General features: G+C 37.8%; 3 protein-coding genes across 3 annotated transcripts; all 3 read left to right on the forward strand.

Annotated features, from left to right (window-relative positions):
* The first annotated feature begins 1084 nt into the window (after positions 1–1084).
* On the forward strand, positions 1085–3305 carry LOC100368176 (uncharacterized). The gene is made up of 3 exons (XM_078008453.2): positions 1085–1589; positions 2346–2435; positions 3063–3305. The coding sequence occupies exons 1-3, from the start codon at positions 1236–1238 to the stop codon at positions 3210–3212; spliced, it is 594 nt and encodes a 197-aa protein (XP_077864579.1). The 5' UTR covers positions 1085–1235; the 3' UTR covers positions 3213–3305.
* A 1700-nt stretch (positions 3306–5005) lies between these two features.
* LOC144350098 (uncharacterized) lies at positions 5006–5545 on the forward strand. The gene has a single exon (XM_078008451.1). It carries the CDS (start codon positions 5006–5008, stop codon positions 5543–5545), a length of 540 nt encoding a protein of 179 aa, XP_077864577.1.
* A 5966-nt stretch (positions 5546–11511) lies between these two features.
* On the forward strand, positions 11512–12099 carry LOC102803492 (uncharacterized). The gene has a single exon (XM_006815317.1). The coding sequence runs from the start codon at positions 11512–11514 to the stop codon at positions 12097–12099; it is 588 nt and encodes a 195-aa protein (XP_006815380.1).
* The last annotated feature ends 297 nt before the right edge of the window (positions 12100–12396 follow it).

Genomic DNA, 12396 nt, shown 5'->3' on the forward strand with positions numbered 1-12396 from the left:
CACACAAACTGCAAACGAAGTCTTTCACCTTTCCAGTTGTTGACACTTTGCAACCGCCTTGATGGATGTATTTTGACCCCGGATTCTGACCTTGCATTCCGGCTAAATTTACTGCCCTTTCATGCCAGTTAAATTTCCTTTCATTATTACATCTAAATTTCGTGATATTTAATATTTAAAACCAACCTTTATTTCACAGTCACTTTAGTTTTCACTTTTCTAAAATTATTTTACAGATCCAAAGACTTGTCACTCCCATCATGCAATCTCTCATAGTACTTCCACAGCCACAGTGGTGATCGCCAATATATCTACAAATAACCTCGCTCTCAGGAGCTGAGGAATTAAAACCGGAGCCATATACGAAGTTTGCAAAAAGCATCCAGTCTACAGAAGTCATTTGACTTTATTACTAACGCCTCTTTTTTGGTAGTATTATATTCAAGCAAGTTGACCATTTGACCTAGATTTCAATAAGATGACAAACATTTTATTTCAGCAATATACCGTTTGCATTGCGGAATATGAGACTATTTTCTTTTTTTACCATAACACGGTTAGTAAATTTTATATTTCGTACAGGTTTTATATTATAATAATTATCCACGAACTGAGTCGTTGACACTGCATTTATGAATTTATCACCTTACCCCTTGCACTCTGGAGATGCTGAATTGTTCGAGGTACGGACATCGAGTTACGAACATCGAGTTACGAACATCGAGTTACGAACATCGAGTTACGAAAATTACCACACACACTTTTGCAACCACACCCAAATTGAAGGTGTTCAACAGATTAGTTTTTTGGTAACGTGTTTATTGCCTAACTAGAATGGAGGTGTGACCAGTCTACCGAGTTTGAAGGAAACCGGTCCAGCCAAAAAATCGAGTTAATACATGGAGACGACACACAGACACAAACAAACACACACATACATACATACATACATACAAAAGTGATTATAAGGGCTAACCTGACGGATCGCCAATATTCACTCACAAAGAGATCAAGAGGTCAGTGTATTATATGCATGAATGAATACATTAGTTTAAAGCCTGTCCTGACTCATTTCACTTTTTGTCGGGAATGTGAGTGTTCCTAGTTTGTGACATTCGTCAGTTCTTTTGTAGTACCTGAACAGTACACAGTACGTACGTGGTAGTTTCTTCATAATTAGCAGTGAATCTTTCCCACACTATTTACACCACAGCAAATCCCGATTTTATTTTAAAATGGCGATGCTCTTGATGCTGTGTCTTGTTTTAGTTGCCTGCAGTGCCGGGAACCACTGCCACTCTGATGACAATTACTGTGGTGAGTCTGATCTTACAGCTCCCTTCAACGCCATATGCGGTACATGCTTTTCATGCTCTGAAGCTTCACATGGGGAAGCACATATTGAAGCCGGTTTCTGTCAACGCGATGCGCCCTGTCCACTCGATATCACTGGAGGGTTCAAAATTGTGAAGACAGAGAAGCCGCTGCACGAGTTCAAAAGTTATCTATCCACGTCCAATTTCATCGCAGACACTGCGTCATTCCGGCTGTTGGGCGTGCCCCTCGAGAGCTACGATTCTTTAACGTTAGTAAGTGTTGTTTTATTTGTACGCTTTTTAATGTCAACCGAACTGCACATACTTCGCCATTGGCTTATTTACTCAATTATTGTGAATCTATCCATGTTTGTGTCGTAATATTTCAGTTGAGTCGTAGTGTATAAGACTAAGCAGACTAAGCAGAATTTGATCCTAACTACCTGACACAGTCGTCCGCACAGTCGACAGCATTGCCGATGTTTTGAGATTCACGCTATCCCGGTCATATTTGTTGAGATACGATGTAATATAACTGTTACAACGCTGCAATAATAAAGAAATAGATGCTGAGTACCATATGTATGGAAGCCCCCCCCCCCCCCACTTCAATGTAATTCCTATAGAAAATGTACAAAGGCAGCAAACCTGATGATGTAACGTTACATTATGACAGTGAATGTCACCTTCAAAGATACTGACAGAAAATTCGTCTAATATTGTATTTTTGGCAGTCATTTCGTAACTGTCAATGACTGGCATAAAATGTCATTTCATTATTATATAAGAAAACGATTAGCTTAGGTTAACATAAAACCTTTCTTGAAAGATGATGTAGATCGAAATAGAACAGTAATAGATGGCTTACATTCATTCTGTTAACCTGTTTCGCCCCGGTCATCACTCTTAAGGTAAAAGTTACCCTGGTGCCTAACGATGAATTCCTGAATGCTTGCATAAATCTGATGCATAATTGCCGATGCATGACTATCTAGGTCTGTCTGAGCGTTGTGATTGTTGTTGTTTCAGGGTGAAATTGTAGCTGACGTGTCTGATTGTCTGATATGTACGGACCGAGTGTACGATCATGGTTGGGCATCTATTGATTGTGAACAGATCGTAAGTATCTACTGAATCATTGTGTCCCAGCCATAAAAGGTTCAATAAACATTTTTTTAGTTTATTAGTTTCTTGAATTTGATACGCGTTTGTGATGTATTTAAGTGTTATTTTGAACATCTTCTGCCGGCACACCCTTATATAACGTTCCAATTGAAGTACCCGCTTTCATTTTAGTGTCATTCACGGGCTAGTAAGTGTTTTAAAGGGCGGCAGTCGTCGTGCCGCGTCCTGTTCGATATGGGACTGATAGCGACGTATACAACGCGTGTAAAATACATTGTTTATTTACATGAAATTCGAACACGCGCTGCGCGACGACAACCGCGCTTTAATTAAAGTGGTGGAGTTGCTTGTTTGGCAATGTATTCGCCTGAGTATCGTGAGACTTTACGAAGTATTTAGTGCAACGTTCACAAGCACAAATTAACACTGATCGGATACATAAATTGTTAGCACGTTTGCAACAAAAAGATCGTAGGTCGAAGTTTGGATGTAATCCGTTTCCCATCGATAGTACAATAACAGTACAATTAAAGTCCTTCTGAATAAGTGGTAGATTCCTTTATTGGGAAAAATTGTGAATCAACGTGTTTTTTTGTTTTTTTTTAATTTGTCTTTCAACAGAAATGTCCAGATAAATTGGCGGGTGGATTTCGTGCGTTGCCGGCTGGATTAGAAACCAGCAATGAAAGACTGGTGGAATACTGTTATTTAACTAGAGACGAGGGCATCTTAAACTTCTTGTGCAGAATATACATCACGGGGTTAAACTGACAGTCAGTCATCGCACATTTGTGTTTCAATTGCATGCAATACATGCATAGTACGTAGGCGAAACTAAAACTCAAACTAGATTTGATAATTGACACAAACAGGATTTGTGATACAATTTAGCAAGAAAGGCAATATTGTCGACGATATTTTCATAAAAAAGGTTATATTAAAACAAATACAAAAGAAACTAGAATCATTCAGAATAAAATGAATTAGAAATTGAGACTAAATACATGTAGTTATTACATTTGGGCGCATATATTTATCAAGTATATACACAATGTCGACTATATTCATTAGAAATATATACGCAGCAGGTTTGTTCATGTCATTTTCCATCATTACTAAAAGTGAGTTATTTATAACCATCTTCCAATAACGTACAATTTTCTTGAAAGTGTGTTCTTATTTTGTCGTACTCGCATGTGTTTACAATTCCTTACAAAGCTGTGTTTATATATTTATGCAAATGTGTCTTCATCTCGGTTATGAATCTAAAATAAGATTGATTCATCCTCAGGTATACCTCCAAACTAAGCGAAAAGCAATCCGATAACTGGTTTAAGAGTAATCTAATTAAATAGCCGGAGTTCTTTCGTCTTGGATCATCAACGATTTAAACATACACAATTAGAAATATAGCCAAATTAATGAAATATTGCAACTGTAATGATCTGTCACAATTAACTAGTACGTAACGAAGTTCTGTAAACAAAATAAAAGCTATACTAAAAGATATGCGTTTTCTGACGTTATATTAACAATGTATCAATGATTGTTCCACCAGAAGCACCTACATATAACATATCAAAGTAAGTTGGCAGTTATCAAGACGAAGTTAGAAATGGTATATTTTAACTTAAAATTAATAAACAAAAATCAGAAAATTGTGAAATTATCAAATCTGACAGAGTTAACATACCAAGTATCAAAGCAATTGAGCTAGTAGTTTTCAAGAAGAAGTCGAAAATAGCATTTTCTATCAAAAATGGTAAAGGTTACATCACAAAGTGAATGAGTCGGACAAAGTTTCACCCAAGATTCCAAGTATCAAAGCAATTGAGCTAGTAGTTTTCATGAAGTAGTTAAAAATAAAATGATTGACAAACGACAGACAATGTGAACAGCTCCACTGTATCATCTTTGATGACAATTGAGCTAAATATTATATTTTACCAAAAATGACAAAAAGAACTTAATAACATAAATAAATGGATATATCTGATAGTTTTCAAAAACAAGTCGAATACCTAAATCTTTACCAAAAATATTTGCCAACAATTGAACATATTGTCACGAAATCAACAAATTTGACAGAGGTTTACTCAAAGTACCTTTACACCACCTATCAAAGCATCTGAGCTAGTAGTTTTCTGAAATGAAGCAGAAAATATAATTTTTATCAACAAATTAACAAATCAGATAGAGGTTCACCCCAAATTGTCGGAAAATTGAGCTTGATTACAATTTACGATTCTAAGATTTAGCCAGCCGAAGAAATTGTTTTAATTTCAACCAATCAGCTCGTTTATCTTTTCACCAATCATGTCCAAGGCCATATTTATTGTAACAATTCATGAACAAGGCCAATATTTACTTTGAGTATATAAATAAGAGACGAAACAACTCTTCTTTAGTTAATTTTTGGTTCGTTTTGTTCGTTCTTCCTTCATAGTTCGTTCAATAAAGTCATCTATTGCAGTCCATACACGGTTTATTCTTCCATTCCTGAACTTGAACCTACTCTTCTTAACAATTCCCACATTGTTTTGGTGCCGAGACCAGGATACAGGATGGCAGAATCTGCTCAAGCGACACGTCTACCGAAGCTCAAAGGTACCCGAGCAGCACACCGCGGTCAAATGACAAAACTCCTCAGAAAAGCCGAAGATATCATCAATACGCTTCCTCAAGATTGTAACGACGATCTTTTAGATGAAATCACCGCTACCCTTGAGTTGTTACACGCCAAATACGAACTCCTAGTTAATCTAGACAAGCAGATAGTCGACGCAAACCCCAGAAGTCCCAGTACCGGAAACGTCACCTCTGCACAAACTACACCGTCAGGATCTTCAAGTGCTATCAATCTACCTAAGCTCTCTCTACCGATGTTCAGCGGCGATATTCTCCAATGGGTGAGTTTTAGAGACGCTTATAACTCAGCAATTCATGACAATACAAACCTTGATACTATCCAGAAATTCCAATATTTACGTGCCCAACTAACCGGAGAAGCTGCTAGCATAATCGACGGTTTAATGTTGACAAACGACAATTACGCACATGCTATTGATTTACTGAACAACGATATGGTCAAAAGCATAAAATAGTTGCTGCATATATGCGATCGCCGTGAGATCTTCCTAAGCCATCTTCAATCATAGAAAGTCTGCACAACTTTCACGATACACTCGAAAGTTGTGTGCGTGGACTGAAATCTCTTGGAAAAATAGAAGACGCGTATGGCGATTTATTGGTTCCTATTATAATGGAAAAACTACCAATCAACGTACGCAAACTCTGCTTCAATTGCCTAGGTAAACATAGGGCAAGTGATTGCAAAACGAAATTCAGCTGTCGTATTTGTAAGAAGAGACATCAAATCTCACTCTGTAAAGGGATTACAACATCTATGTCTGAAACTCCACCTACTTCTCGCGTTGCTTCGAAACCAACTTCTAAGACTCACGTTAATTTTACAGCAACCGCTAATCCGTTTAAAGGACCAGTACTACTGAAGACTGCCGTTGCTGAAGTGTCATCCGAATCAGAAATGGCTACAGCAGTAATTCTCTTTTATGAAGGCGCCACACGCTGCTTTGTGACTCAACGTTTTACCCAAAAGTTGAACTAGAAACCAAACAAACAAGAAGCAACCAACTTAAGTACATTTGGAGACACCAATTCATGTACTCGATGGTTTGATGTGTCTACTTTCGCGTTACACACGATTATAATGGTCGAAAAATGAACATGTCCGCTCTGACGATACCAAAGATTTCTACACCTACAAAAAACCTTGTGTATCGATCCTTACACGATTTACCCTATCTTCGCAATATCAAGTTCGCCCACTCAGCATCATTGGTTGACTCATTTGAAATTGCCATCTTAATCGGCGCAAACTATTATTGGGATATCGTTGGAGACCGGTATTACGCGGAGCTGGCCACACTGCTGTCTAGTCAAAACTCGGGTATTTACTTTCTCGACAGACAGATTACCGACAAACAAACAATCATGATTTTGACGCCACAATTCTACACATAGCTACGAACTCCATTGAAGACAAAAACATTCTGCAACATTTCTGGGACTCAGAAGGCATTGGTGTTAAAGACACGCCCCAACTCATTTCCAAGGAACGTTATTGTGACACTCATCTCATAAAAGAAGACAGACGCTATACAGCTCGTCTCCCCTGGAAACCAGAACACCCTTCACTTCCGACCAACTATCGTATTGCAGAAAAAGAAACGTCTACTACCTGCTCTGCTACAAACTTATAATAAATTAATCAAAGATCAGAAAATGCGTGACTTTATAGAAGAAGTGATTGACGATGACAATTCCTACGGACATTACTTACTCCATCGTTCAGTCAAGAAAGATTCAAAGACAACGCCCATTAGAATCGACAGAATGCAGCTGTCGACAGTCAATCGATGCACCCAGTCTTAATGACTGTTTGCAAACTGGACCACCTCTACTCAACGATCTGTCTGCAATACTTCTCAGATTTCAAGTTAATGATATCGCACTGACAAGTGACATCGAAAAAGCGTTTCTGAATATTTACATACTAAAATATATTTGGATAATTAGAGTACTAACAAATTTCGACTTATGGTCCGGTTAGACTTAAAATACACCACGAATATTCACTTTTGAGATATAATTTTTGGTATGTGTTAATTCTTGGATATTTTATCTTCGTCGTCCTGTACTTCGTTTATTAATTCGAACTTCCCAGTTTGCGTAAAATGGGTGAGTTTCGCGATTTCGACATTAAAAATGACTTTGCTTCATTATTTTCTGGGGGACGGCTACTTAGGTATGTACTCTGTTACTTGCAGCAAATGAACCTAAAAACGTTAGGTAATCAAACAAAAATGATGTTGTACTAAAGTCAAAAAAGTACGTTCAAGGTCTGCGTTTTTTCATAGCATAAAAACGATTTACTCCCTTGCTTATTGTGACACCCTCAAATCAACTGATTTCCATTGCCCTCAAGAGTCAAAACGGTATGTGCCTCCATTTTACGCCACGACTCGAAAAAGTTTTGTTTGCTTGATGTGTTCATTTGCCTTCAATTGCGGTTCAGTGGCTGTCACAGTCGTATTCTGAGTCTTGTCGATAACATTTTGGTTCAAATTCACATAGATATCGAGGAAAAAACTCAAATTTTCAACTAAAGCTAATTTGCATAACAATGTTTTTGTCCTTGGTCGCCATATTGGACACCGCATACAACTAGGGAAATTCACTCAATTAAATTGCATTCGCCGTGATAAGCGAAAATGTATTTGCACCATTGTTCAAAATCTGCACTTTCTCATAGCATAAACACGGTTTTTACCCTCGATTACTAAAATCAAAACATAATTTAGGTATCTATCGCCGTGGTAAGCGACCTTTTTTCACTCGAAAGTCAAAGGCGATAAGACTAGATTCCCAAGGATGCAGGTCGTTTGGATTGGATGATTTTATTTGTTTCCAATTCGTTGTATGCCTAGAAACATGGCAACGTTGTTTTTGGTGAATATGTAACATGTTCTGTTGCAATAAAGGATTTTGATATGTATAACAATTCCTTACTGAAACATTTACTGTACTCCCTAAAATTTGACAATGCCACTAGCTCAAGATGGACTTCCTGTTCAACACGTTGTTGAATGTCCGCGTCACTGTACGTACAAAACACTTTCGAACTTGACAATTTTAAAGTTCAGACCATTAAGCAAATAGATGGAAATACCAGTTGCATAAATCATGAAGATCGATGATTCGATTGGTGACCGGCATAGCTGTATTTAGTGTTCTTTTCTATGCAATATAAAATCATATCAATGCTGTGGGCGGTGAAGGGTGACAGATTGTTTTGGTTCATCGGCTCTCAAGGCACGGGCAACTGACATTTCCTGATTTTTTTTACTATTCTGACGTTTTCTGCGCTGTATATAACAGTCAGACACTGACAAGTAAGTAAGTACTAGTAAACAGTCCAGGACATAGTCAATACAAGCCGGTAGACTGGTTGACGACCCACTCCACTCAAAAAACAAGCAACCACGTTTTTGGCTGTTTTCAAAGTAGGACATGAACATGACTAACGTCAGTTTATAACTAAATGGGCCCTGTATACAAAGTTCGCAAAAACCATTCAGTCTTTAGAAGTCACTTAGTTTATTCAGTCACTAGGATGTATTCTGCTCTTACATTTATTATTTCCAACCGTTTTATTAGTCCCCGTTTGGAGCAGTCCGAAAACGGGGACTTTTTGTTTTGACCTCCATGTGTCCGTCCGTGCGTGCGTCTGTGCGTGCGTCCGGACCTGTATCTTAGAAATGCCTGGACCAATCACAATCAAACTTCACACATACATCATACATGATATTATACATATGCACATCAGTTTGTTTCACGATCTGATTCAAGATGACCCAATGGCGGCCATTTGTGTGCTAAAAATCATCAAAATCAAGCATTTCTCGGCTGTTTACAGATGGATTTTGTTCAAACCTGGTATAAACATTAGACATTATAGGACATTGATGCACATCATTTTGTTTTTCAGATAAGATTCAAAATGGCCGACTGGCGGCCATTTTGTTTTAATGAATGTGGTTCTCGTGCCATATCTCTGACTTAGTTTCACTGATTATGTTCAAATTTTAAATATTCATTATACATCATGTCATAGATAGACAGATATATTGGTTTGACGATCCTATTCAAAATGGCCAAATGGTGGCCATTTTTGTGCTAAAAAATTATCAAATATCAAGCATTTATGGATGGATTTCGTTCAAACTTGGTACATATATTAGACATTACAGGTTCCTGATGCACATCATTTATTTTTCAGATCGGATTCAACATGGCTGTCTGGCGGCTATTTTGTTTTAATGAATGGGCTTCTAGACCCATATCTCCGACTTGTTTTGACTGATTATATTCAAATTTTAAATATTCATTATACATCATGTCATAGATAAACAGATATATTGGTTTGACGATCATATTCAAAATGACCGAATGGTGGTCATTTTTTGTACTAAAAAGTCATCAAATATCAAGCATTTCTGGCATTCATGGATGGATTTCGTCCAAACTTGTTTTATTAGTATTTTCTAGAATGAAGGCAGCATTTACAGTTCATTCAAAGTTCAAAGTTGTGTTGGGATTACGTTGACACATATTTTACCAGTGCGCAAAGTAGCCAAAATAAAAAACATGATCATTTGAACACTGCTCTTACAAAACTGGCAGGAGGTATTAAATTTGGGGTGAAAGTATTCAAAAAACAGGTTTTGGCTGTTGCAATGGCAGTGGTGGGCCAGTACCTACCTGTCAAATATGAACAAAATCAGCCAAGCCAAAAAAATCACAGAAGAGTTTAAAAGCCATTCCTGGTGAACAGTTACCCCAACTTTGCGGTCAAATTTCTCGGTAATGAAAAAAGATATCAAAAATTCAAAGAGTAACTTTGTGCCCACACTCAAGCTGAGTAGAAACAACTAAATTTGTAGGAGGAGATACATCTGGTGCAAACCTATTCAAAAATCATTTTTTGGTTGTTGCTATGGTGGGCCAATTTTTTCCCCAGATTTGTCCTAATAACTAGGGTGAAGGTGTGATCTACCTTCCAAGTTTGAGCGAAATCGGCCAAGCCAAAAAAATCACAGAAGAATTATTGTGTAAAAAACTGGAAATCACAGACACACAAATACAAAACGACAAAAGTGATTACAAGGGAAATCCTAGCGGAGCGGATCGCCAATAATTAATATTTCATTATTGTTAGTGTGTCTTTAATTTTATTTATTAAAACATGTACACATTATATCTAATTGGGGTGGGAATTGCCAAGCCAATTTATAAAATTATAAACAAATATTTTCGGAAATAACACTGACCGTGAAATACGCCTTTGAGAAGTATTACTGACGGAATATTTTATATTGCAATTTCTTTCAATTTATTTAGTTGTATTGCAATGCATTCAATTTAATTAGTTGTATTGAAATGCATTAATGATAATGTAAATATATATGTATACATTTCTTTATTTCATTCTTGAGACTGAGTTATATATTTGTTACGTACTATAATTTATCTATATTGAAAATATTGATTATTAATTTTAATAAACAATATTCAAGTATCCTTTGCAATAAGATCATAATGATAATGTTTTTGGTTTTTGAAACTATGCGCATTATCAGAGCATGGGTCTTATTTTGGAACTCCAGCTAGAGCAACTGCACAAATCATAAGGGCAAATTAATAGCTTCTAAGGATGGTATTCCCAGAATAGCACAAGTTGTTAAAGAAACATAAAACTTTAATTCTCAACATCGATGCAATGACCAGTCACTGCGACAAAGCCCTACACCCTGCGAGACCCACCCAATACGAAACCCACTTACTGCGAAAGCCACTTACCGCGAAGCTACTAGTCGACTCAGCAAAGAAGATCGCGAATTCACCAAATTCCTTTGGTTGTCCGAAGCATCCGATGTAGAAAGCACATTGAAAGTCCGTCGCTTCAAGGTAGTACTATTTGGTGCAGTGTGTTCATCGTTCATTTTAAATGCAGTTGTGAAAACACATTTAGAATCCAACGCATCGATTCCTACTTCATCCGATCTCGAAGAAAATATATACGTTGACAACGTTGTTAGTGGAATCACTACCCAAGCCGAAGCGCTGGATTATTACAATGAGGCAAACAGCTTAATGAAATCGGGTGGATTCAACCTACGATCGTGGTCATCCAACTCAGAAAAACTTCGCGCTGTTTCGGCCAATGACGGAACTTTGAATCCCGACAGCAATGTTAATGTTCTTAGAATTCGCTGGCTCGTTAATACCGATCAAATTACCTACAATAAGAAAGACAGTGCACATATACAAGACGACTCGGTAATTACGAAACGAAAGGTCGAACAAGACACTATAAGTTATATACGATCCGCTTGGATATTTAACGCCCGTTGTCGTGAAAGCGAAATTGTTTATACAGAAACTATGGAAAAACAATATTGACTGGGATGACCCATTAAGCAACGTTATGCATCGGCAATGGAAAGGTATATCAACTGACTTAAGCGCTGTCACCAAGGCAACTATCAAACGCCAATACTTTGATATAGAAAATACGGACAATCCCTACGAATTCCACGTCTTTGTAGATGCTAGTGATAAGGTTTATGGTGCAGCCGTTTATTTACCTCGTGGCATGCAATCATCTCTCGTTATTGCCAAATATCGTGTCTCGCCACAGAAGCAAGACATCACGTTGCCTCAACTCGAACTGATGGCCGATCGGACTGGATCGCGCCCGGGATCGCGACTATTACGGTTTGTGTTCGACGCCTTCAAAGGAAAGATAAACATTGAACAATGCATTATGTGGTCTGAAAGCCAAATTGTCATACACTGGTTGAAAAGTGACAAACGGCTACCAATCTTTGTGGCTAACCGTGTGCAGGAAATTAACCAATTTCCGTGCGTAATTAAATACTGCCCTACTCGCGACAATCCCGCCGACTTGGTGACGCGAGGTATCTTTGCCGATAAACTTCAGCAAGCCGGCATCTGGTGGAATGGACCGACTTTCTTAAAACATGGAACTAGTTCCATGGTTAAAGCAAGGTAACTGGCCAATTTGCAAATTATTTGACAGCCCGGTTCATCACATTTCTAGTACGGCCATTCCCGCAGAAATCGCACCAGCTCGCACATCGCTAATAAGCGCCTAATCGACCCCACTTGGTATTTCACAAGTTATTGACGCAGATCGATTCAGCTCACTCAATACATTGCTTCGTGTATCCGCACTGGTAAACGTGACAAACCTCAACAAAACGGGCACCTCACCAGCGAAGAAATTAATTACGCGGAATTATGTGGATCAAGGATGTCCAAATTAAGAAATATCAAGATATTATTGAAT

The sequence above is a fragment of the Saccoglossus kowalevskii genome, chromosome 6 (genome assembly GCF_978046115.1).
Source record: "Saccoglossus kowalevskii chromosome 6, keSacKowa6.1, whole genome shotgun sequence".
In the NCBI taxonomy this organism is placed as follows: Eukaryota; Metazoa; Hemichordata; class Enteropneusta; family Harrimaniidae; genus Saccoglossus; species Saccoglossus kowalevskii.